At 42.8% G+C, this 26,192-nt stretch overlaps 1 protein-coding gene across 6 annotated transcripts in view; it reads right to left on the reverse strand.

Annotated features, from left to right (window-relative positions):
- ECT2L (epithelial cell transforming 2 like) overlaps nucleotides 1-26,192 on the reverse strand; it is a 119,857-nt gene that overhangs the window by 46,650 nt on the left and 47,015 nt on the right. For all 6 annotated transcript variants that reach the window (XM_033936731.1, XM_033936729.1, XM_033936728.1 and 3 more), the window contains 5 exons: nucleotides 23,880-24,048; nucleotides 19,830-19,958; nucleotides 11,960-12,052; nucleotides 11,405-11,587; nucleotides 4,858-4,961 (listed from right to left, as the gene is read on the reverse strand). In XM_033936731.1, coding sequence (XP_033792622.1) covers nucleotides 4,858-4,961; nucleotides 11,405-11,587; nucleotides 11,960-12,052; nucleotides 19,830-19,958; nucleotides 23,880-24,048 — 678 coding nt within the window. The remainder of the gene's footprint in view (nucleotides 1-4,857; nucleotides 4,962-11,404; nucleotides 11,588-11,959; nucleotides 12,053-19,829; nucleotides 19,959-23,879; nucleotides 24,049-26,192) is intronic.

Consider the following 26,192-nt stretch of genomic DNA (forward strand, 5'->3'; position numbering starts at 1 on the left):
ATTTTTTATGTTGTACATCGCCTAGCAATTTAAATAGGCGATTCATTAAGAACAAATAAACTTGAAACTTGATCACCTGTCCCGTTGTCTCCCCGCACATCTTCAGAATGCTGTCCCTGAAAACAAGACATTTTGGCGTCTTGAAGCTGTGCGTGGGGACAACAGGACAGGGGATCTAAAAACGGGACGATCCCGTTCAAAACGGGAAGTATGGTCACCTTACTCATTCACAGGAGCCTCCAAATAATAGTCAGAACGGTCCAAGGCTTCAATTCAGCAATTTCTTTATTTTTCTTGCCAAAAAACCCCAGAACTTGACCACAAACAGTGCTGTGGAGAATGCCCGTAATCCTTTACAATTCAAAATAATCCACTTCAGCTTCAAAACAGGACAAAATAATCACTTTGAAATGCAAACAGTTTGTGAAAAAAATAAAAACCCACCCTGTCTCTAGGGCAAACTGGAACAGCTTTAGCAGAGGTCTCTCTCTGTTGAAAGCAGGGTTTTACAACTCTCTCTCCCAGGACCCAAGCCTTAGGATTTATCATTCAAAATAAACAAAACAAAAGCTTCAACTCTTTCTTAGGGTTTGTGTTAGCACTAGTCCTTAATGGCTTTATCAGATAAGGATTCAGGTTAGAGCAAATGGAGATAGCAGTAATCACCCAGCTGGAAAGTTTTCCCTCAGCCCTTACTGCAGAGATATACCTTCCTATCACATTCCCCATTCTAGGTAACAGCCACAGCCAGTCTTCACAGTACATAAACAGTTCACTTTTAAATTTGAAAGAAAAACATTTACAGTTTCCAACCTTTTTGCTTGGCTAACAGAACCTCCATGGCTACTTCCTCTCCAAACCCATTCTGGGGATTACTTGCCCACTCAGGAGTGACTTCCATGGGCTGGAGCTATTCTAATGAGGACTCCCCATTACTCTCAGCAGCATCCAACATTTCTATGTCTGCTTTCTCCTGAGGGCTGGAACTTTCCTCCAAGTCCTCCCTCTGGCAAGCCTGCTGCCTGGGTTTGGGTTCCTCTCTCCTCTCCCTTTCCACTCTCCTCTCACTTCCCTTTGTGTAGCGGGACACACCCTGATAAGGCTTGCTTTTCCTCACAGGTGCTTCCTCTGTGTATTTAGTATAGTCATTAATCTCCAGGGACCCTGGAGTTGCTCTGTTTTCCTTCCCCTGGGAAACTGCAACCCCAAGTCCGGTTTGACAACTAACCTCTTTCCTGTTAATGTGAAAATTTTTACTTTTACCTACATCCCTGTCATTCTCGTGGGTTTGGGATGCCCTGGCACCTTCTTGGCAAGGAATATAGGTTCCTTTCTGGGTCTGCTTAGGGCACATGGGTGTTATAGATGGTGCAACGCTGTCCTGCCCATGACAGTATGCAGCACTGTACAGAATCTCGAAGAAGACAGTCCCTGCTCGAAGGAGCTTACAATCTAAACAGACGAGTCAGAAAACCAGGATGCCATGGATACAGTTAAGGGGAACGGTTAATCTGCTGGCTAGACTAGAGGTCTGCATGGGAACGGGAATCGCGGGAATCCCGCAGGGATCCCCTTAAGGTCAACGGGACTCCCACGGGGACGCCTCCCAGGCCCACGGGACTCCCGCAGGGACCCATCCAAGGCCAACGGGACTCCCGCGAGGACGGAACTGGGATCTCCCATTCTGAGGTCTACCTAATTTTCAAGATGATACCAGTCCAGCGCCGCAGCAGGAATAGCCATTCTGAGCAGTGAGCTCAGCACGTAGGCGCTCAGTGTGCCTACGTGCTGAGCTCACTGCATTGCTGCTGATTGGTCGGGCAGTGGCACGTGCAAGACTAGAACAGGAAGTCAGCCTGTATGAAGTCCACTCTCCCCCACCCATGTATTTACATAACATCCGCCCTCAACCCAGCTGTGGCCAATTGGAAACAAAGACACGCGACAGAGATCCACCTCCCCTACCTCCGCCTCCTCCCCTTTTAGAAGAAGGCTGAGAAAGTTGAATCGGGGCTCTCCAGTGTGCAGGGAGTGCGTGAGGTGGGCAGGGAGAGGAAATTCTGTTATTCTTAGAATGCCTTCATTTTCAGTGTTTACAGATTTCCCTTTCATGCAATAAGGTATCGAGTTAACCTGCAAGGCTGGTGCAGTCAGATTGCAGAGATCTTTATTTGCCTTATGTGTATGATTGGGGGGAGGGGGGCAAATACTACATCCGACACACTTCGAGCTTCTTGCATTTCTCAGAGTTATCCTTTGTACAGTTGTGAGGCACTCACACGCACATTGCGCAAATAAAACTATGTCTTCACAGTGTAGAAATTATTTCAGAAGGCTAAGGCAGAGAGAAGAGGAGAACTGGATGGAAGAAGGGTCGATGGACAGCTGAGAATGGCATGCATGGTGATGGTGTAAAGAGAGATAGACTGCAGGAAAGGAATTCCCTGTTAGAGTCTCTCATTTAACTTTTTTTTTTATGACAGCAAAGAGCGAAGAAAAGCTGGCTAGAAGCCCTTGATAAGACATTATCAGCACACTGCATACTGATGGAGAGTGATGAATGAATGATGGAGTGGAGGGAGTGATGGTATGATAGACAGATTCAGGCTTCTTAGTCAACTTCTTTAAGAGCTTAAACAATATGGCCAAATAGTGTCAGACAGTTTAAAGAGTAGCCTAATAGTGCAGAGGCCTGAGATCCAAGGGAACTAGGTTTGATTCCCACTGCATCTCTTTGTGATTCTGAGAAAGTCACTTAACTCTCCACTGTTCCAAATACAAATAAGTACTAAGGGGATATGTAACTTATAGGGGGGACGGCGGGGATGGGCGGGGACAGTGGGAATTACTCACGGGAACATAGAAACATAGAGTATGACAGCAGAAGAGGGCCGGCGGCCCAACAAGTCTGCCCATTTAAGAACCCTCCCTCCCTGGTGCCCCTCTTTCATGCACAACTTTGTAGCCCTCCCACCAGTTTGTCCCATCGACTTTTGAAGTCAGGTACACTACTGGCCTCGACCACCTGGCGTGGAAGTTTATTCCATCGATCAATCACCCATTCGGTGAAGAAGTATTTCCTGGTGTCACTATGAAATCTTCCCCCCTTAAGTTTTAGTGGATGCCCTCTTGTCGCCGTGGGACCTGTAAGAAAAAAAGATTTCTTCCTCCACCTCAATTCGACCTGTGATGCATTTGAATGTTTTATCATGTCCCCCTTTTCTCTGCGCTCTTCAAGAGAATATAAGCACAGTTTGGCCAGACGTTCTTCATATGGGATGTCTTTAAGTCATGAGACCATCCTAGTGGCCATTCTCTGCATCGACTCCATTCTCTTGACATCCTTTTGATAATGTGGCCTCCAAAACTGGACACGGGGATGGGTGGGATTTCTGTCCCCGTACAACTAGACTGGTGGGCAGTGGGGAGTAGGGTTATGGATTGAAGACTATATCAAAAAGGTGAGTTTTCAGTCTGCTTTTAAACAAGGTAAGACCATGGGACCCACATTAGAAACATAGAAACATATAAACAAAGAAATTGACGGCAGAAAAGGGCCGCGGCCCATCAAGTCTGCCCATACCAATGACCCACTCCCTGACTATTACTCCCCTAGAGATCCCACGTGGATATCCCATTTTCTCTTAAAATCTGACACGTTGTTGGCCCAATCACTTTCTGAGGTAGCTCGTTCCAATGATCGACCACCCTTTCGGTGAAGAAGTACTTCCTGGCATCACCATGAAATTTCCCTCCCTTGACTTTCAGCGAGTGCCCTCTGGTGAGCGAGGGTCCTGTAAGACAGAAGATATCATCTTTCACCTCTATACGTCCTGTAATATACTTAAAGGTCTCAATCATGTCTCCCCTCTCTCTTCGTTCCTCCAGTGAGTACATCCGCAGTTTTTTTAGCCTTTCTTCATACGTGAGATCCCTGAGCCCCAAGACCATCTTGGTAGCCATTCGCTGCACCGATTCAATTCTCAGCACATCTTTCCGGTAGTGTGGCCTCCAGAATTGAACACAATACTCCAGATGAGGTCTTACCATGGATCTGTATAGCGGCATTATGACTTCAGGTTTTCTGCCGACAAAACCCCTACGGATGCAGCCCATCATTTGTCTTGCCTTGGACGAAGCCTTCTCCACTTGATTGGCAGCCTTCATATCATCACTGATGATCACTCCTAGATCACGTTCCACCATGGTCCTGGTCAAGGTTTCACCATTTAGTGTGTAAGTTCTGTGTGGATTTTTTTTTTCCTAGGTGCATCACTTTACATTTTTTAGCATTGAAGCTTAACTGCCAAGTTGACGACCACTGTTCCAGCTGTCGTAGGTCCTGTGTCATACTGTCAGGCATACTGCTTTTACCTACTATGTTGCATAGTTTTGCGTCGTCGGCAAACAGTGATACTTTTCCTCTGAGCCCTTGGGTCATATCTCCTATGAATAAATTGAAGGAACTGCAGCAAAATCAGGGTTCAAAACTCAAACCAGTGGGCATGGTTTCTGTGATTGCTTATATCTCAGTCACCATGAATTCCAGCAGACTCCTGAAATCGTTACCAATGAGGAATGTACACAGCTGGATAGCTAGAAGTGTCATGAAATTCCATGAGGAGATATTAAGAGAGTGAAGGGTTGCATCATAAATACTCTGCATTTCATTACCTTAAGAACTCAAATCTCATTGTGGATGTAAGAGAAAAACACAATTCAATGTGATAAACTTAGGAATGGCACACAAGTAAATCTACAAGTCCTCAGCATATAGACAAAGAACCTCAGATAAATGCTCTTATGTGATGGGAGAATCAATTGCAGTGGTCTTAACCAGCATTTATATTTACTCACACAGTTCCCTCGTGAGAGATCCATCAAGCCTTCGGCTAAAGCCTGGGCTGTCTCTTGATTGGTCAGGACTTTAGTAATGCCCATGGAATCAAACATACATTGTCCTGCACACATGGAATGATAAACGTCAACTGTAGCATTCTATAAACAGGCAAACAACTCGGCATATAGTAACAAGAATATGCTACTTTATTTACAGAATACAGAACTCTAGACTTGGAAAGTACAATATGGTGTCATCAACTCACCACTTAAATTGACCACCGATTTACTATATATATAAAAAAAGTTTCTACTTGCCTAGAGGAGGATTAGGTTAGTGGTTAAAGCACTTTAAAAGCTAAACAATTAGTTACGAAATTATTACACCTTCCATAAGAAATCTAAATCCACCATCCAATACTAAAACACACAAGTACAAAAATTTAATGGATATGTTTACTAAAAAACATTACGTTTTTCCATTTAATGTAGGTTAACAACCATAACTAAGTCAAATTAAGTGCAGAGACTCTGTTGTAACTGTTGGGGGCATGTCCAGCATTCCCCCTGCAGTTTCCCCAAGTACACGTTCCCTAATGTGCCCATCATTCAGATGCTATGAAACTAGAAGCACTTAACACCTACTAAGGTGGCATTATGTGAACCAGAGTTAACTGCAGATTTACAAGTTAATGCAGAATACCCATCATGTACTGACCAAAACATATAGATCATGCCCAATCTCCACCAATAATCTGTCCAGTCCCCACCCCCATTAAACAGTTTGTGTTAGACTTTTAGCACACTGGCTTTTTAATGTATGCTAGTATTTACTGCATTCTAGATTAATTTTTTAACACTGAAATATAAGAACATTGAGAACCCATGGGGTTTATGAAGAAAAGTGTTTATTATTAATATAGTCTGAGAATATTGGAATTATTTAAGATTGCATAGTTTATAAGATATTAGGAAGAAGACAAACAATCTGAATGTGTAATAATATAAAATAAGGTCTATGAAGAATGTGTGTGTTTGCTAGGGGAAATAATGCTTCATATACCCACCTTCTGATGAGCCTCAAAAATTAAAAATATAGATTTGAGAACTATTGCTGGTATTTCTTCATTAATTTAGATCTCTAGAATTAATTTGTATTGAGAACGTTATAGGTACAATAATTTAATTCACAGCCATAGTAAAATATGTGTGCAAAGGCATGTGTGTGCATACATCAGGGGAAGTCAGAGCTGTGCGTATGTATACGTGTGCATATGTGCTTGCATGTGTACATCAGGGGGATACAGCTGTATGTCTTTGTGTGTGTGATTGTGTCATTTTATGTGTGTATAAATCAAGGGAGTCAGAGGTCTGAGTGTGCAGGCTGGAAGCTGGTCCAGAGGGAGACTACTACAATGGTCAGTGGTCTTCATCATAACGCATATAGAGAGGCCTATAGCCTTCAATATGTATATGTTTGAAGAAAGACAAGAGAGAGGAGATATGATAGAGACATTCAAATATCTCAGCAGCATAAATGAGGCAGGTGTGGCTCACCGGCAGAGCTGCCGCCTCTGCACCCAGAGGTTGTGAAATCAAATCCCAGTGCTGCTCCTTGTGACCCCGGGTAAGGCACTTAAGGGCAAATTCTATAAGAAGTGCCCAAAAGTTAGGCGCTTATATAGGCACTGTTCAGCACGATTCAAGTAAAATTGGGCGCTGTTTAGTGAATCGCGCCGAGCGGCTCCTATTTTGGAGGTGCCCATTAAATAGGCCAGCTCTAGGCACAACTAAAAGTTAGGCGGCCATGCTAGCGCTTATGCACGCTTAAGAGCAGCGATTCTGTAACAAGGCGCCTAACACGACGCCATGCCCACGCCTAACATGCATAGCGCCTATTTTTTTGAAGGCCACCTAAATTTTTAGAGGCGCCTTGTTACAGAATCGCGCTTTCTTGATAGTCGCCTAAGTTTCAATTATTGCTGATTAAAAAGCTTAATTGAGCTTGTTATTCAATTTAGATAGACGCCTATCTAGATGGGCGCCTCCATAATAGGTGCTTAACATTAGGCGCTGGTTACAGAATTTGGGCCTTAATCCTCTAGTGCCCTCTGCTTTGAAATGCCAAAGCCACAAAAGGCAGTATAAAGTCCCCATTCCTTTCCCTTTTTGAATACCATATGTCTTAAATAGTACCGTATTTCCCCATGTATAGTTCGCAGCCTATATATAGATTTTACTAACATGAGTACTGGATGTGGCTTCCTTATATGGGGCGGCCTATCTAAAGACATCCCCCCTGTAAATTATCCCACCCCCGGTACCTTTTAAAATAGCTCCCTCTCTGGTAAATAACTTCCTTGCTGGACGGCTGCCAGCTGCCTCCTCCAATGTCGCGGGCAGCGGTGCAGGGCAGGAGCGATCTTTTCGGCATCTTTCCTGGCCCTGCACTGCTTCTTGAATGGTTGCCATCAGTCTCATACTTCTTCATGGAAAGTGTGGTGGATACATGGAGCAACCTCACAGTCGACTGTATATGAATTCAAGAAAGCATGGGACAGGCATGTGGGAATCTCGTAAGAGGAGGAATAGATAACGGAGGATGTGAATGGGTAGACTAGATGGGCTACATGGCCTTTATCTGCCATCATTTTCTATGTGTGTTTGGGTCCATATCTCAAAGAGTCAGAGGTCTTTATGTTCATGCATGCATCAGGGACAGTCAGCGGGGTATGTGCTTGTGTGTATGTGTGCATGCACATAAGATGGAATCAGTGTTGGGGGACTAGAATATGAGTGTATGGGCGCATTAAAGGGATAAGTGGTGTGTCTGCCTATGAACATGTAGGCTTCTACCCTCCTGCACTCACTTCTTGTCCCTCTCACCCCCTTGCACTACCTGTCTTATTGTAAACCACTTAGATATACCTCAGTTTTATTAGCGGTATATCAAATAAATTGAACCTGAACTTGTCACTTTCCCTTTTGCATGATTTTCCTCTCTCTTGATCCTTCCCATTCCATTATTACTCTGCTGCTGTCTTGTCTCTCCTCGCACCTAAGAATCACCTTGGATTCTGCCATTGTAATCTTTGCTGCGGTGGTGGCTCACCTCTTTTTTCATGTCTGCAGGAGTTGGATTCTTATTGGCACTCAGATGGCAGACCTGACTTCCCTGTCACCTATTGCTTCTCCCATTCATAGGCACTGGCACCTTTTCTTGAAGTAGTGGGGCCTGGCTTCTCTACCACCTGCAGTTCCTCTACAATTTGTTCCTTATACTGTTTGCACATGCACAAAGAGTACGTATGGATGGATGAACCAACTTTCTCAAACAGGTGCTATCCTTAATCAAAACATGCTTGACAATAAATCCATATTAAAAAAAAAAATACAAAAAGTGAATACATCTGACAAAAGGCATGCTAAATAATGACAGTGACTGAAAATATGGAATTTTTTGTCCTTTAAACTGTGAGTAAGCTGAGCATTGCACAGTAAGACTTAAAAGCTATTCACACACACTTCGCACATGGGGGTGGGGGAATAAGGTAAAAGTAGTGTGAACATGGTCTATTCACTCTGCTTATTCTCTAGTTTATTTAAATCAAATTTGACTAAGGGCTAGATTCACTAAACAAACCGATCGTGTACCGATCGGTTTGTGACCCGATTTTACTCCGGCCCGATTTACTTATCTCTCTGTCGATCCAATTCCGATCCGCGCATGCAAATGAGAGGAACAGCATGCAAAGTAGGCAGGGACGCAATTCACAAAACAAATTTTGCTAACCAACTGGACTGGCTGATTAACTCAAGAAGCAACTGCTGGGGACCAGTGGCAAACGTCCTTTCCGACTCTCCAGCTCCATTGCCGCTCGGCTTTCTGCTGCCCCAAATCTCTCCTGCCCGCTGCCCCGAATCGCCACCCTGCTCTCCCCCAAATCTCTCTTGCCCTTCCCCGCACAGCGAGTCCGTGGTTTTAACCCACGGGTTTAAGCGGGTTAAAACCATGGGCTCACAAAGAAGTTGAGAAGTTTAAAAAAAGTTTTAAAAAGTTTAAAAAGAGGCTGCTGCTGCTGCTGCTGGGGATCAAGTCAAGGCCCTCAAAAAAATCAACGCCGCAAACAAACATGAACGCATGCGCAGACCATATACAGGGAAAGCAGATGGTCTGTGCATGCGTCTGGATCACACACTAGTGATCCGTGTCGGCGCATGGGGGCATTCCTCTGATCACCCCCATTAGAATATTGTTGATTGAAGAATCCAACGGACCTGCCCAGATCAGACACGGATTGGTCACGATCAGGCAAGTTAGTGACTCTAGCCTTAACTCTCTTTGCGATTCTAAACATTCTACTCAAAACACTCTCACCTCCAACCGCTCTATCACTTTTCCCCCAGACAATGACTGAGCACTTCTGTGACAAGATTCACCTTTGAATTCTCAACCAAGTCACCTCTACCTCTCCCTCCCCGCATCAACTCTGTTAACCCTCCTCCGGTTCCTGACACCTTTTCTTCTTTCCTGAAATCACTGAAGAGGAAACTGCACATTTTCTTTCCTCCTCCAAAGTCACTACCTGCTCCTCTGATTCAATTTACAACCATCTGCTCGGCACTATCTCTGCTACTGTCACATCCTCAGTCTATCACTTTTCACTGCAACTGTTCTTGATGTCTTCAAACGCACCGCAATTACACCTCAAAAAAACCTTCACTGGACCCTACCTGCCTTTCCAACTATCGTCTCAACTCCTGCCTCCCCTTCTTATCCAATCTACTTGAACATGCTGTTCACCACCATGGTCTTGATTTTCTGTCATTCCTAGCTATTCTTGACCCACTCCAATCAGGCTTTTGCCCCCTGCATACTCCGGAAACTGCCCTTGCTAAAGTATCTAATGAACTGTTCCTGGCCAGATCCATCCTTTTCAATCTATCTGCTGCTTTTGACCACCTTCTTCTTAATATAACATAACATAATACTTTATTTCTATCCCACAAACACCTTTTATTATTACAGTTCGATGAGGTTCACAAAAGAGAAAATTGTACATTTACAGTGAAGTAAATATTTAAATGCAGGTTAACATTCAATCAATATCATTCCCCAAAAAATGTCTACACAAATAGTTTTTCAGGAGTTTCCTATAATGTTGATGACTGTCCTCACTTGGATTTCAGAGCTCTGTTTTTTCTTGGTTCTCTTCTTATCTCTCACGTCACACCTTTAATATATGCAGTGGTGGCTTCTTCTCTACTGCTATCCCACTATCAGTTGGTCCTGGGACATTTTTTCCATCTATACTCATTCCCCTTAGTGCTCTGATCTTCTCCCATGGTTTTCAATATCACCTCTATGCTGATGACTCACAGATCTGCCTCCCAATACCATAAATCTCTATAGGAGTCCAGGCCTGAGTCTCAGCCTGCCTGACCGACATTGCTGCCTGGATGTCCCAGCGCCACTTAAAACTGAACATGGCCATGACTGAGCTACTTATCCTTCCACCTAAACCTACCTCTCTGAGCTACTTATCCTTCCACCTAAACCTACCTCTCCTTTCCACCCACTCTCTATCTCAGTGGATAACACTCTCACCTTTCCTGTCTCATCAGCCTGCAACCTCAGGGGTCATCTTTGACTTCTCTCTCTCTCTTTTCTCTGTATAAATCCAACAAACTGCCAATACTTGTCGTTTCTTTCTCTATCACCAAAATCTGACCCTTTTTCTCCGAGCACACTACCCAAACCCTTATCAACACCCTTATCATCTCTCACCTAGACTACTGCAACTTGCTTCTCATAGGTCTTCCAAATAATCATCTCTCTCCCCTTCAATCTGTTCAAAATTCTGTTGCACAACTTATATTCCGCCAGAATCATTATGCTTACATTACCCCTCTCCTCAAGTCACTTCATTGGCTCCCTATCCATCTTTGCATAGAGTTCAAACTTACAAGTGAATTCACTCTGTAGCTCATCAATATCTCTCCTCTATTATCTCTCCCTATACCCCTCCCTAGGAACTCTGTTTATCAAGCAAATCTTTCTTATCTATACCCTTCTCCTTCTTATCTATACCCTTCTCCTCTACTGCCAACTCCAGCCTACGTTCCTTCTCTTTTGCTGCACCATATGCCTGGAACAGACTGCCTGAGTCAGTACATCAAGCTCCATCGTTGGCAGTATTCAAATCCAGGCTAAAAACCCAATTTTCATGGTTGCTTGTAACTTCTATCCCCCACTAGCATGCCTGGGAAACTCCCTAACCTTCTTCTTGTTCTATTTGTCTGTTTAATTAGATTGTAAGCTCTACTGGGCAGGGACTGTCTCTTGAATGTTTTATTGTACAGCACTGCATTCGTTTAGCGGCGCTATAGAAATGATAAGTAGTAGTAGATGGCAGTTACTATTGATGCTCTTCGCTGAAAATATTATTCCTTGCTATGTCAAAATCAAGCCTCCCTCTTCAGGATTCTTCTAATATTGGTGGCATAACAACCTGTCAGTGCTTCCCATAATATGCACACAGAGATGGTCCTTATGAGCGCTTACCAACCATCCTGCCACAGATCATCTTCTGCATTTTGCTGAGATAAGGCCTCATCTGCTTCCTGACAGACTTCAACACCTCCTCCAGAACCTGTGCCAGCCTGCACCATTCCTCCACCTTCACAGTGCTGAAGTACATGAAGAGAGGAGACTCCCTCCTCTGACCTCCCAGCCATTCACTAAGGACTGACAGAGCAAAATAGGAAGTCATAGGTAGCAGAAAAGGTTGCTACAGTTTAAGTTTTCTTGTCTTGAGCAGCAGCATTTGCACAATAACAGCTTCCAAAATGGCTGCCAAGACCTAATCCCTGAAGAAAAGCACACTGACAAGAATTACTCCATTATACTACAAAGAAAAGCAGAAGAGTTCACACACTGGGCAGTAACTTTGTCAACAACAACTCCAAAAGTTACTTAGATCTAGATATTCTGAAAAGCTACTCGTAGAATGGTATTTTAAGTGCAGAAGTTTCCTTAGTTCCTTCAGTGTACGCATGCATACAAATTGCATTTAGTAGTTGCATTTCTGCTTTCTATACATCTCTTTACACTACTTACTGTGCTGGTAGGAACCTGTTGCTGTTCCAGTGGGGGTGCTGAAGGTGACGCCTGTTAGATGAGAGAGCTGAGAAAGAACTTTCATTCCTCCCTCTGCAAAATCAGATAATGTAATCTCAACTCAAACACTTCCCAAACATCACATCAGATTCTAAAAGCAAGCACTTGGAATTAGGGATCTAAAATGATCAAATGGGTAAGACAGAGTGGGGAGAAGACACAGAGTGGGGAGAAGACACTGAAGGGAAATGGGAAAGACAGAGTGGGGCGAAGACGCTGAAAGGAAATGGGGAAGACAGAGTGGGGCGAAGACGCTGGAAGGGAAAAAGACAGAGATGCCAGACTATGGGGGGAGCAGAGGGAAGAAGATGGGTGCCAGACTAATTGGTGGGGGGGGGGGATGAAGGGAGAGGCACAGTAACAGAGCAAATGAAAGACGCAGAGAGAAGACAGACAGTGGATGGAAGGAATTGAATGAGAAGATGAGGGAAGCAGAAACCAGACAACAAAGGTAGAAAAAAAATTTCTATTTATTTATTTAGCTGTAGGATAAAGTAGTATATTAGTTGTGTTTATAAAAATTTATAAACAAAGTCTTGGCAGCTGAACATCTCTTTCTCTAGTTCAGCAACCAGAACTTTGATTTATAAGGAAGGAATAAGCTAAATATTGCAGTACTAAGGCTTGTATGGATGTTGTGGGGACGGGGCGGGGTCAGTGGTTGCAGGGATGGGGCGACGACAGTGGTCGCAGGGATGGGGCGGTGATGGGGACAAATTTTTTTTCCCCGTGTCATTCTCTAACTTGTATCTCACAGCTCTGCCCAACCTCCATTCTCAGGGAACTTCTACACATGTACAGCAGAGATGTATGATCTATGCAATAAAAGGCTTACAAAATAGTCCTCTGTATCATGGGTACTCAAGCCTGTCTTAGGTGTACACAGCAAAAATGTGGGGTAAAATAACTATTGCTAAAGATCATAAATAATTCATTAATCAATACTGAAAAGAGTGGTAAGGCTGAGCTTTCAAAATATTCAAATATATTCAAAATATAAAACTTATTTGTGGTGAGACCTCAGAAATTCATTCCCCAACTCACTATAGGGCAGCCTAAGCTGATCCATTTGGGGGATTAATTTATCAATCACCAGTCAATCACCACACAACCTTAATGCAAAATCTTTATCATGTTAAAATAATAAATATTATAAATATCATAAATATTCTTTGAACATTATAAGTGTGGAACTTAGCTTCAAACAACAATGAAATTTCACAATCGTGATCTCAACGGGGCCCATTTCACCCATGGCTTCGTCAGGAGATCAAGAGAAATGACTATAACTGAACATGTTCCAACCACATTTATCATCCAATGTGTGACCAATTGGCAGAAAGCTTGATGTGACCCATGTCACTATGCAATCATCCTCATTAGGACTTGTGCTCCTTAACTTCTGCCCTGTAATGGCGTCTGCCTGAAAAAAAACACTGTGGCAGTTTAGTTTTGCCACGGCGTTTTTTTTCAGGCAGACGCCATTACAGGGCAGAAGATATGGAGCCTTCTGGCAAAGTTATGTAGCCTTTGGCGAAATGCTTGGCCATCATCGGTCAGGCAGGGAGCTTGATTAGCCATATACGCAGAATACACATGCTGAAAAGATAAGTGTAATTTAAACATGTATTATTTAAAGCAGTTCATAAATTTGAAACAGGGTGCAAAACGAGTGCGAAATTAACTGTATGTGCACACAATGGAGACTTTTATGCTGTTGAAGTGATTTTCTAGTCTAAGGAAGGCTTTTCTCCCCAATGGAGTTCTGAGGCTTTTCCTCCATTGTTGATACATTGGTTTATTTGGCTTTACGTATATTCACAGCTATTCTTGGTCTTTGTGTTTGATTACTTTTTTTTTTTTTTTTATAATTTCTTTATTCATTTTTAAACTTACATCAAGTGTACAGTAAATATCAACCAAATATAATACATCACTTGAAAAATTTTCAATATCATACACCAAGAAGATTTAACCCCCACCCCCCTCCCAAATTCATATACAACTAATATATACCACATAAAAATAATATCTTACGACAATCATCCATATATTCTTAATGGAAAAACAAGAAATCCCCCCCCCCAAATCCACATGTGTATTAAGATTGGGAAAAGTGTAACTTATTCATTACTATAATTTAATAAAGGTCCCCACACATCCTTAAATTTATTATAATTCTCTGACCAGGAGTTTCATACTTTCTTGGTAGACAAATGGAAGGATTATGCTTTTCATAATGCGGCTAATAGAGGTGACTCGCTTCTCTACTGGGAGGCTGCTAAAGTGGTTTTGCGCGGTGAGATCATTGCTTACTCAAGCCGGAAGAAAAAACGGCACGACCGTCAGGTGCTCCGGTTGGAGCGCCAGGTTCAGGGTGACCGTCGCCGCTATGGGGCTCATCCCACCGGAATTAATAGAGCGTTATTGTTGGCCTCGCAGTTGTCGTTGCGGGAACTTTTACATGACCGGGCTATGAAATCTTTGGCATACTATAAATTTCAACTGTATTTGCATGCTAATAAGAGCGGTAAGCTGTTGGCTAATTTAATTCGGCGTGCTAAGGGGTTTTCCCCAATTCTACACCTTCGCCGGGCAGATGGTGGTCTGGTCCACAGGGATGAGGATATGGCGGCGGTGTTTCAACATTATTTTCAGGAGTTCTATGCTGCTCCACTGGTTTCTCCGTTGGCGGGGGATCTTTATTTGGATCAGGTCTCTCATCTGGTGGTGACAGACACTCAGAATGCGCGATTACAGGCCCCTTTTAAGGTCGAAGAGCTGTCGCTGGTTCTTGGTAGTTCTCCGTTGCATAAGGCGGCAGGGCCCGATGGATTTCAAAATGAATTTTACAGACTTCTACTTGCGGACGTGGCCCCGGTTCTGGTTGATGTGTTTAACGTTGCGGTCCGCGATGGGGCTCTTCCGCCTTCTCTTCAGGTTGCTCAGATTGTGGTTTTGCTTAAGCCCAGGAAAGACCCATTAAGGGCCTCCTCTTATCGTCCCATTTCCCTGTTGAATGCTGAAGCTAAATTCTTTGCTAAATTGTTGGCTAACCGGTTGGCGGGGATCTTGCCCTCACTGGTGGCGGATCCTCAAGTTGGGTTCGTCCAAGGTTGGTCGTCCACTCGCAATTTACGTACTATTCTGGCTTCTCTGGAGTGGGTGGAGCGGGAGAAGGTTTCTTCTTTGTTGGTCAGTTTTGACGCCCATAAGGCTTTTGATAGGGTTTTGTGGGACTTTTTGTTTTGTACTCTTCAACATTATGGTATGGGAGGTTTCTTTAGTGACGCGGTGGCTGCGTTGTATCATAATCCGCAGGCCAGGGTGCTGGTTAATGGAGTTTCTTCGGCGGTTTTTCCGATTCAGCGGGGTACTAGACAGGGTTGCCCCTTGTCACCTCTTCTTTTTGTGCTCACCTGGATCCTTTAATTCGCGAGATTTCTGCTAATCCGGCGGTTCAGGGTGTTCATCTCGGCGGCCGAGAGTTTAAGATTTCGGCATTTGCGGATGATTTGTTGGTTCATTTGACCTCCCCGTGGGCTTCCTTTCCTGCTCTTATGTCGCTTTTTGAGGAGTATGGTGATTTTTCTGGTTTTCAACTGAATTATGATAAATCTTTGGCATTAGCTACTGCCGACTCGGTGCGATTGGAGTGACCGGGTCAGTTTCCTTTACAGTGGGTGAATGGTGTGTTCAAATATTTGGGAGTGCAACTCACGAGCTGTGTGGGTCGGATATATCGTGCTAATGTAAATGCTTTGTTGGCCGCTACGGAGGGTTGTTTCACACAGTGGATGTCCCTGCCTCTTTCCTTCTACGGTAGGGTTCATTTGTATAAGATGGTTATTTTTCCCCGCTGGTTGTATGTACTCCAGTTGCTGCCCCTATGTCTTCGCTGTCGCGATCTTCAACGGCTTCATAGGCATCTGACCCGGTTCCTCTGGCAAGGCAAGAAGTCACAGATATCGATCTCTTATTTGTTCGGCCCAGGGAGGATTGGCGGTTCGGGACTTCCGGATATTGGCCTATATAATTTGGCTTGCTTGCTGCGATTCTTGGGTGACTGGTGCCTATGGAGTGATGACTATCTTTTTCGGGACTTTGAAACTGCTCTTTTCTCTCCTTGGCACTTGTTTTCGTTGTCTCAGTTGCCTGTTCGTCTCTTGCCCCCCGCACTCCGATCCAGTTTTCTTCTTCGGTCTTGGTGCTTTTGCTGGAAGGCCTTGGTCGGGTTGCTGGGGGGAGACCATCAGGTTTCGGATCAGTTGTCTATACGGGGGAATCCGCAGTTCCTACCTGGCTGTGATAACCCTGTCTTTGTGCGATGGACTGGAGAGGGGTTGCTTCTTCTTGAGCATTTATTGGACGCTGAGGGGGCTATAAGATCTTGGGGAGATTTTCCCATGCTTCATTCCTTGGGGGTGGGAGGTTTATTTGCATATCAGCAAATTCATCATTATGTGAGGTCCTTGACTCGCCCGGGCTTACGGTTTCGATTGGGTCACCAATTTCGTCTCTTTTTTGCCCAATTTCATGCTAGTGGCTTGACGGTGTCTGCATTGCATGGTGCTTTGCACCGTCTTACTCCTCAGAAGTCTTATGCGGCTTTGGAGTGCCGCTGGGGTTGAGACTTGGGCATACCTGGTGAGTCCTTGAACTTTCCTTCCCTTATTAGTCGTATCTCTTCTATTTCTATTAGCGCAGAACTGAGGGAATGCCAATTTCGAGTGGTCTATCGAGCATATTTTTCCCAAGAGCGGGTCCACAAGGTTGGGGGCATTTCTTCTCCAATCTGCCCTAAGTATCAGCGGGGTTGCAATTCTTTTTTTCATGCATTTTGGGGATGCCCTCAAGTGAAAGTTTTTTGGAGAGCCGTACTCCGCTTCTTGGAGCGGCTTGTTGGTCACTCTATTCCGATGTCTCCGGTAGGCTTGCTTTTGGATAGATATGAATCTTTGCGAGTGCCTGCTCGGGGACATCGGTTGCTGATCTGGAAAGGTGCTGTTATAGGAAAGAAGATCATTCTTAGCGTTTGGACGCAAGCCATCGCACCTGCTTACTGGGCTTGGAGGAATCGCTTTCATAATCTGATGCTCTTGGAGCAGCGCCATGCTAGTTTATCCGTCAGGCGGACAAAGGTTTTCCTGCAGACCTGGGACCCCTATATTTACTCGCTTTCCCCTAGGGCCAGAAGTCTGGTCTTAAACTCATTTCGATGATGATACCATATGCTCTCAGCTGTTTCCCCGGGATGGTTGGTGGGTTGTTTGGGTGAGTGTGACTGGAGGGTATGACTGGTTGGATGTATGTGGAGTTAGTTGGGTAGGAGGAGACTCCATTCTGTGGGTGGGTGGACGGGATTCGGTTGTCTTGTTTGCTATGTGCTGAGCGGCATAAGAACACAGCTTGCTCAGCATACTCTTTTCTTGCTGGTCTTGGGTTATGGGTTGGGTTTCAAGGTGAGGGTTCGGGTTGGGGTGGGGGTTTGGGCTTAGGAGTGGGGAGGATTGGGGGGATTCTTTGGGGGGGGGGAAATTGTTTGGTTGTACGTTTGGTGATCTCGACCTTGTTGTACAGTTGTGCTGTATTGTGTATTTACTGATAGTGCACCAATAAAACATGATTTATACTAAATTTATTATAATTCTAAGTGTAATGATTACTTTTTTTGCTGTAGGAGATTTTGTTAATTTTTGACCCCTTTAAGTACCCCTGCCCTATATGCTTACATTTTCTAACCTCCCCCCACCCCCCTGCTGTCCGGACGTCGCTCATTGACAGAAGCTTTTCAAAACCCGGACAAAGTGCTGGGTTTTGAAAAGCCGTCCGGATACCCAGACATTTCCTCAAAAGAAGAATATATCCGGGGAAATCTGGATGTCTAGTAACCCTAACAAAAACCAAACCACATCCCATGCAGCCCAAGTGGTCAGAGCAAAAAGGAGAATTCTGAATGGTGTCTGATCATGGCTCACACCAAGAGATCTGCATCACACTGCTTTCCAACAGCTGCCCATATATATATATATATATATATATATACACACACACACATACACACACTGTATTTTTCGCTCCATAAGACGCACTTTTTCCACCTGCAAAATGGGGGTGCATCTTATGGAACGAATACACCTTCACCCTCCACTCCCCCTGGCGTTCTGCTGCTATTCGTCATCCCCCCCCCCCAGCATTCTGCTGCTGCTTGTTCGCCCCACCCACCCAGCTGCTAGTGCTGCTCGCCACCTTCTTATCCGTAGCCGTAGGAAAGGAAGAGAAGGGCCCCCGGCGTGCAATCAGGCCCACAATCTTCCCCCAATGTCCATTCTGACATCAGAGAGAAGATCCGGGCCAGCCAATCGCTGGCCCAGACCTTATCTCCGACATCAGAACTGATGTCAGGGGAAGGCTTGTGGGTCCAATTGTATGCCGCCGGCCCATCCCTTCATGGAGTTGCAGCAGCAGTGAGTGAGCGGTGAACCAGGGAGGAGGAATTGGTGCGGCAGGGAGGAAGGTAGACTTCGGTGCAGCAGGAAGGGAGGGAGGAAGGATAAAGGCTGGAAGGCAGTGAGGGGGAGGGGGCACGAACTCGGGACATAGGAAGAAAGGAAGGAGGTAGGGAGGGAATAGAAAGAGACAATTGTTGGGCCTGAGGAAGAAGAGGGAGGAAAGAAAGAAAGAACTATCTAGTGCAATCAGAAATCACCAGACAACAATTTAGTGATCAAAATCTATCTGCTGCAGTATATTTGTCTATTTTTCTAGGGGGCTGGGTTCAGAGGCACAATTTGGTTCAAGTTTCAAGTTTATTGGCTTTTAATATACCGACCATCAGCAAGTATCTGGCCGGTTTACAATAAAAATTTGAAAGGAAAAATTAAATAAATATAAAATAATCAAAGTGTACACTGAAGACATTAACTAGACAAACTTGAAGGTGAGGGAAAATGGGAAGGATGGGGGGAAAGTTACATGTTAAAAGAAGAAAGGAGAAAGAGGGAAGAGGGTAAACAAATAGGGTGGGATCGCTTTATAAAAGCAGTTGGTTAAATATAAAAAGAAGAAAAAGATGAAGAATGGAAGTAAGGAGAGAAAGAAAAAAGGAAAAGAAAAAAAAAACAACAACAACAAAAAAAAAAAACCCACAAAAAAACAAAACTATATGTATGTAAAGGGAAATCTAAATACAGGAAAAGGCTTCTCTAAATAAGAAGGTCTTCAAGCTTATCTTAAATTTGTCGAGTTGATTTTCGGATCGGAGTAGCTGTGGCAGAGCATTCCACAAGGTGGGAGCTACTACTGCGAAGTTTATTCAGAATATTTTTTTCTTGTTTTTTTCCTCCTCTAAATCAAGGGTGTGTTTTATGGTCAGGTGCGTCTTATGGAGTGAAAAATATGGTGTGTGTGTGTGTGTTTGTGTGTGTGTATATATATATATATATATATAAATTTAGCAAGTGCTCTGTTATAATAATCTGCCTCACTTTCAGAAAAGCAAATTAATAATAATAACTTTATTTTTTTTACCCCGCCACAATCTTACGACTTCTATGTGGTTTACACTGAAGAGAGCTGGACAATCAGCGAATTGCAGAATGCAAATAGTGAAAATATCACTGGACAGAATTACAGAATACAAATAGTAAAAATACACATATTTCTCAAAGTTATCAGTATGGTGTTGTTAGTATAATGCTGAGCCAATCTAGGTGAGAAATTAAGATTTAATATTAAAAAAGTATTCAAGTTAAACAGCCTGTTTGTTGGTTAGTACTGAGGAAGAGGTGTAAAACAGCTGCTGAGGTACCTGAGGCTGCAAGAGGTACAAAAAGATGGATTTCACCTTCTCCCTCTTCTGGTGCCACACAACTTCCCAACTTCTCCCAAAAGTCTCTAATATCAGAGTTTAGAACATTCTCCATACTGATTCTACAACCTAAAACACAGACGTAAAAATACACAAATTATTCAAAGTGTAAAGCAGCACACAGATTTCCATTTCACAGTAGCTTAACCTTGCAATAAACAACATTTCCTCCTACATCCTCATTTTTAGAAGCCAATTTTCCAAATGACCTATCTGCACAACCCAGGCTTCCCTTGAAATCTGAGTTTGTACCTTAACCCTACTCTCCAGGCCTACCACAAAGGCTGCAAGGCTGCAATCTGGCTCAGCAGAACTTGCATCCTTTCCCTCAAAGAGAATCCCCAAGAATGGGGGGTTTCAGGGCATCAAAGCGTAAGAAAAATGAACTTTGAATGCAAGAAAGAAAAAAATCTAAGCAGAGCAGATCAGAAACACCTCTGCATAGTTTGTTTGCAGAAGAAAAACTGGAGTGTGCACTGTGCTCTGCCTCCATATGGGAGGTGCTCAAAGCTGTAAGTATTCTCACTTCTGCAAGTCCAGTTCGTGGGAATGGGTTGATCACTACATGTACGGAATCCGGAATGGATGTAACAGAATAGATTTTTGCCATTCTGCGTGATTTATGTCAGGGTTCTGATTCAGTGTTTGTAGGGATGTTTTTATGCTTTCCCAGAATGACTGAATGTCAATCTTTCCTCAAGTTTTGATTCTTTCCACTTGGGTTAGGGGTTTGGTAAAGTGATCTGCAGTTAAGTGTAAAATTGCATAGGTAATGATTTGTCCAGATCAAATGTTGACCATTTGAAGGATGAATATGTTATCTTTATTTGCAGTGACCATATCCAGTGCTTGGACCTTTTTATGAGTAGGGCATGTTGTTGTGTACAAAAAGGAGAGGTTACCTAGGAATTGTCTGAGATATTGTGTGTTTTCTTTTTTTTTCTTTTTTTAACTTCTTTATTCATTTTTAAAACTTACACAAGTGTACAAGATTTCTTCCTTAACAAATATTTACAGCAACACTTGAAAATACTTTCTTTTTTTTATAAATTCTTTATTCATTTTAAATCATAAACAAGTGTGCAATAATATATCCATTAAATTTCAATGTAACACTTGAAAATCTTAATCATATCATCAAGAACAAAATAATATATCCCCACCCCCCACCCTACTGAAATTAAAATTCATGAATCATTTTCAAACAGACAATAAGTGTACAGAAATACAATCATTATACTTTCAATACAACACTTAAACATCTTTCCAAATGGTTGCAGCTGAAGCAGGCTATTCAGGTGGGGTTCCCTGAATGGAAAAATCTTGATAATCAATTTAGTCTGGAGTTCCTATTGTGTGTTTTCTAGTTTGTTCTGATTGTGCAAAAGTGTGAGCCATGCATTTACAAACAGAAGAACAAAAAGCTTAAGATGATCGGTGGATAAAACCATTAAGGAGAATGTGTGAAAAAGCTTAGTCACATAGGCCCAGATTCTGTAACCAGCGCCGTAGTTGGCGGCCGCCGATCGCATGTCAATCATGCATTGCCACCGGGTACAGAATTGCAGCACCGGAAAAGTAGGCCAGGGTTTGCCAGGCCTATATTTCTGGCACCTACCTTTGATGTGAATCACGCCTCTGTAGACGCTTTAGGACGCCTAACGCCATTTCCGGTGTTAGCCATACCTACAGTGGTGTTAGGCAGCCTAAAGCACCTACGGCAGTGTGATTCTGGCGCCTTTAAACTTGGTTAAAAACTGTGTTTAAACTGAGCTTGGGCCTAAAATTCAGCGCTGGTTTGAGAATTTGGGCCACAATGTGTATGGAATACAAATAATTTAAAAGAAACATACCTAGAGAGGTAAAGCAAACAGAATATGTCTCTCTAGAGTAGCACTTTTAAATTAGTAGAAAAAAGTTACAAATTCAAAAGTCAGCAACAGAAGCCTATTAAGGGAGCCAAAATCAAGTTGGACAAAATGCACTACATACCTAGAGAGCTCAATTGAGAAAACTTCTCTCTGGATATGAAATTCTCGTTTGTGTTTTTGGGGGAGGGGTTGAAGATATATATCCTGGACCCACCAATGGAAAAGTTTTACCCACTAGGGTAGTAAGTCTTACCTTTTGAAGCAGACTACCCTTAATATTTCTTTATGGGGCAGGGAGCTAAAATTTTCAACCATACATAAGGCAACATATTTTCTGCAGTGAAGGAACTGTAATGCTTTATAAGTTCCTGTTTGAATGAAAGATACTGTATAAACTCAATTACTTAAATTTTGTATCCACCAATTAATAGTTCAAGCCTTCCATTTTTTTTACGTTCAATATGTTTATTGATTTTCAAAACGGAGCAGTACACACAATCGTACAATGCATGGTGGTCAATGAAATACATGAATACGGTCTTTCTCCTAAACTTCACCATGTACCTAAACTCCCACCCACGCCCCAACCCACTCCCCAACCCACCCTACCCCAAAGCCAATCCCAAAACAACAAAATACACTCCATTCCATATTGTGCCACAATAGAAATTCACACATTAAGCAAGCCTTCCATTTTATTGAGTTGTACACACATCCAGATTGGGAGGGAAGGATGGGGGGGGGAAGCTGTTTATATTATTATTGTTAGTAATAAGTGCTGTTATTTGGTGCCAATTGTTGCCAATTGTATTTTTGTATGCACTTTGTATGTTATTAAAATGAATAAAGACTTATAGAAAAAAAAATTTAATTATAAATAGGAAACAATCCTCCCTTTGGCTTTCTAGGATCACCTATTCCTTACCAAAATGGCAGTGATTCAACTGCTGGTCCAACCACTGAATAGATTTAAATTTTCTTCCAGACAGAAGCATAAAAATATAATGTGTCCATTCGTACTAACTGTTCATCTATTCTCTATAATCCCTTCCTCTCCCTCTGTTTGTCCCATGCTTCCTCGAATTCAGACACTGTCCTCATCTCCATCACCTCAGCTGGGAGGCTGTTCCACATATCCATAACCCTTTCCATAAAGAAATGTTTCCTTAGATTACTCCTGAGTGTATCTCTTTTCAACCCCCTTATTATGTCCCCTTGTTACAGAGCTTCCTTTCCTTTGAAAAAGGCCTGCCTCTGTTGTTTTTATACCATGGACACACAGTATTTAAGTGTCTGTCATATATCCCTTATCCCACCTTTATTCTACAGTGTACATAATTAGAGGAAGGGGTCCTTTTCCTAAAGCGTGCTAGCCATTTTAGCGCGTGCTAAATATTAATGCACGCTAAACGCTAACGCGTCCTTTATATCCTACGGACGTTGTGCTGTGCGTTAGCGTTTAGCACAGTGGTTCCCAACCCTGTCCTGGAGGAACACCAGGCCAATTGGGTTTTCAGGCTAGCCCTAATGAATATGCATGAAGCAAATTTGCATGCCTATCACTTCCATCATATGCAAATCTCTCTCATGCATATTCATTAGGGCTAGCCTGAAAACCCGATTGGCCTGGTGTTCCTCCAGGACAGGGTTGGGAATCACTGGTTTAGCACACACTAAAACGGCTACCGCACCTTAGTAAAAGGACTACTAAGTCTTTTCCTACATGCTTTGTGACAAATACCATTGATCATTTTAGTAACTGCCCTCTGGACCAACTCCATCCTGTTTATATATTTTTTAAGGTGTCCAGAATTTCACACAGCACTCCAAATGAAGACTCACCAGAGACTTATACAGAGGCACTATCACCTTCTTTTCCCTGCTAGTTTTGGCCGTTGCCTTATCTATCCGATTTATCTTCTTCAAAACAGAAGGCTTCAAAGGTTAATAACATCTAAAATCACATTAACCCAATAATAAAATGCCTGAATCCATAATGCAAATATAAACTAAAAATTCTACAACTTGGAAACTGAAGAAAGAGCCAGGTTTACAAAAGCTCAAACTTCACATGACAAAACCTTTGGAAAACATCACCATTTATCCCAAAGGCTCCTACCTTGAAGAAGATTGATTTCTCCAGAATCCCCATTAGCAATAATCCCTATTGTCTTAGCTCTTCGGCCATCCAGTACTTTTTCTACATCGTGAAGGAGACTTTCCAGAGTCAACCCACTATGATCATACAAAAGTGGAACTACATTGGGTCTGATGCTGGCCAGAACCATCTACAATGACAAAATCAAATCTCTCATAAAGTGATGCAGTAACATATGAACATGGAAAAAGAGAAGACTCAAAGTCCATCCTACCCACTCAATACAACCAAAGATTATGGTAAAGAACCTCCCAAGTTTGATGCAAAATTTGCTACACTTTAAAAAAGATAATGAGGGCTGCCAGGGCTTGGGGGAGGGGGGTTACATTTTCCTTTGTTTGTCAGACTAATGCTTTTTCTATTTTGTATGGTACGTTGACATCTCCTCTTAAATTAAACTTATTTTACATAAGTTTGGGGACTAAACGAAACTAGGTCCATGGACTATTCGTTTGTTGGTGGCATAAAGAGGACCTCTGTCTTTTCCCAGATAGTCTGTAGGATTGTGCTTGGACGGTGGAGAGTTAGGACTCAATACTGTTGATAATGGGCATGATCCAAGATGGCTGCCGCTATCTGTTGCTGATAAGACGCCAGAGAGTGTCTTTCCTAAACTCACCGAAAATGCCGAAGAGAAGAGGCAGGAGCGCTGGTGGAGCCTCCCAGCGCTCGAGCCCTGCAGTTCTAACAGTCGACGACATTTTCCGGCGTCTCCAAAGTGAGTCGAGTCGTTTGGGGAATCGCCCGTTGGGAGCGCCGGCTGATGGGAGTGTTTCGGCGGATATCCCTGGGCTGGACGTCACGCTGAGCCCCGACGTCAGGACGCCTCCCTTACAGCCACTGCCGCTGGGAGCCAGCTCTCCAAGGGATGAGAGCTTGTCCGAAGAGGCAGAGTTTTCGTCTCGAGAGGCCAGTGAAGTGGAGGGCTCGATGCAGGGAACAGCACAGGGGGAACTTCTCCCTGTAAAAGAACCAGCGACTGGAACAGCTGTGCTTAAGGGTTTACAAGGCACAGGGGAGGTAAAGCAATCGGATGAATTAATTAACAGTGCACTAATATTCTCCTTTACCCCTATCCGACCTCCAGAGGTTACACTGGAATCTTTATGGGACCTAGTATCTAGTCTGGGTAATTCCCTCAATCCCCAGATAAAGAACTTGGAAAAAGAAATAGATTTTCAGAAGGAAGAAATTAAAAATGTGAAACAGGATATTGTAGTTATAAAAACTGAGATACAAGAAGAAAAGAAGGACTTAAAAATGTTTAAGAGCAATCAAGATTTGATTGTGAAAGATAATCTTAGTTTGAGAAGAAAATTAGAAGCACTTGAAAACAATAGTCGGTTTAACAACTTACGCCTGATAAACTTTCCAAAGATTGCTTCAATTCCTCCAGGAGAAATGATAAAACGGTACTTCTTGGAAAATTTAAAAATTCCTGAGAGTTCATTGCCACCATTGTCAAGAGTGTATTATTTGCCTACTAAAAAAAATCAGGACTCTCAAAAAATAGATGACGATGGTAGTCCACAGGAAAATCTCTTGGATGTTACCGCTTTATTGGAACAATCTGATAGAGAGGTGGCTAGTCCAGCCACTCTCTTACTGACTGTAGCCTTGGCTCCGGACAGAGATTGGATTCTTAAACTTTACTTTAAAAATAGATCCGGAGATTTCCTTGGATTCCATATTCAAGTTTTTCCTGATGTTTCGAGAGAAACTCAGAAAAGAAGGAGGGAATTTTTATTGTTAAAACCAGGTGTGACCCAGATGGGGGGATTATTTTTTCTTAGATACCCTTGTAAGTGTGTAATAAGGTATAATTCCCTTAAATATATTTTCTTTGAACCATCTCATTTGACTGCTTTCCTCTCCATGAAGCGCCTTGAAAAAGAGTAACATCGGCGTCTTAATTATTTAAGCTCTCTTTCAGCACAGATGACGTGTTTTGGTTAATTTTGTTATTGTATTAATTTCACTCCTAATTCCTGAATTTTGGATCCAGTATTGAGGACTAGTGTATGATTAAGTTGGAATTACTACCTTTTATGTAATTTTGGTTTATTTTCATTTTGAGAATAATCAAAGATATGTTTTCTTGATTGTACTTTTCTGTACAAGATGGTATGCTTGTTAAAATTTTAAAACTGTATAAATAAATAATAATAAAAAAAAAATACTGTTGATAATGTTTGATGACTAGACTTTTCTTGCTGTTTGCTCTGCTGCTGTAACCTGCTTGTTTTACGCCTTGTATGTCAGTACTTCTGTAAT

Source organism: Geotrypetes seraphini, chromosome 3 (genome assembly GCF_902459505.1).
Source record: "Geotrypetes seraphini chromosome 3, aGeoSer1.1, whole genome shotgun sequence".
Classification (NCBI taxonomy): domain Eukaryota; kingdom Metazoa; phylum Chordata; class Amphibia; order Gymnophiona; family Dermophiidae; genus Geotrypetes; species Geotrypetes seraphini.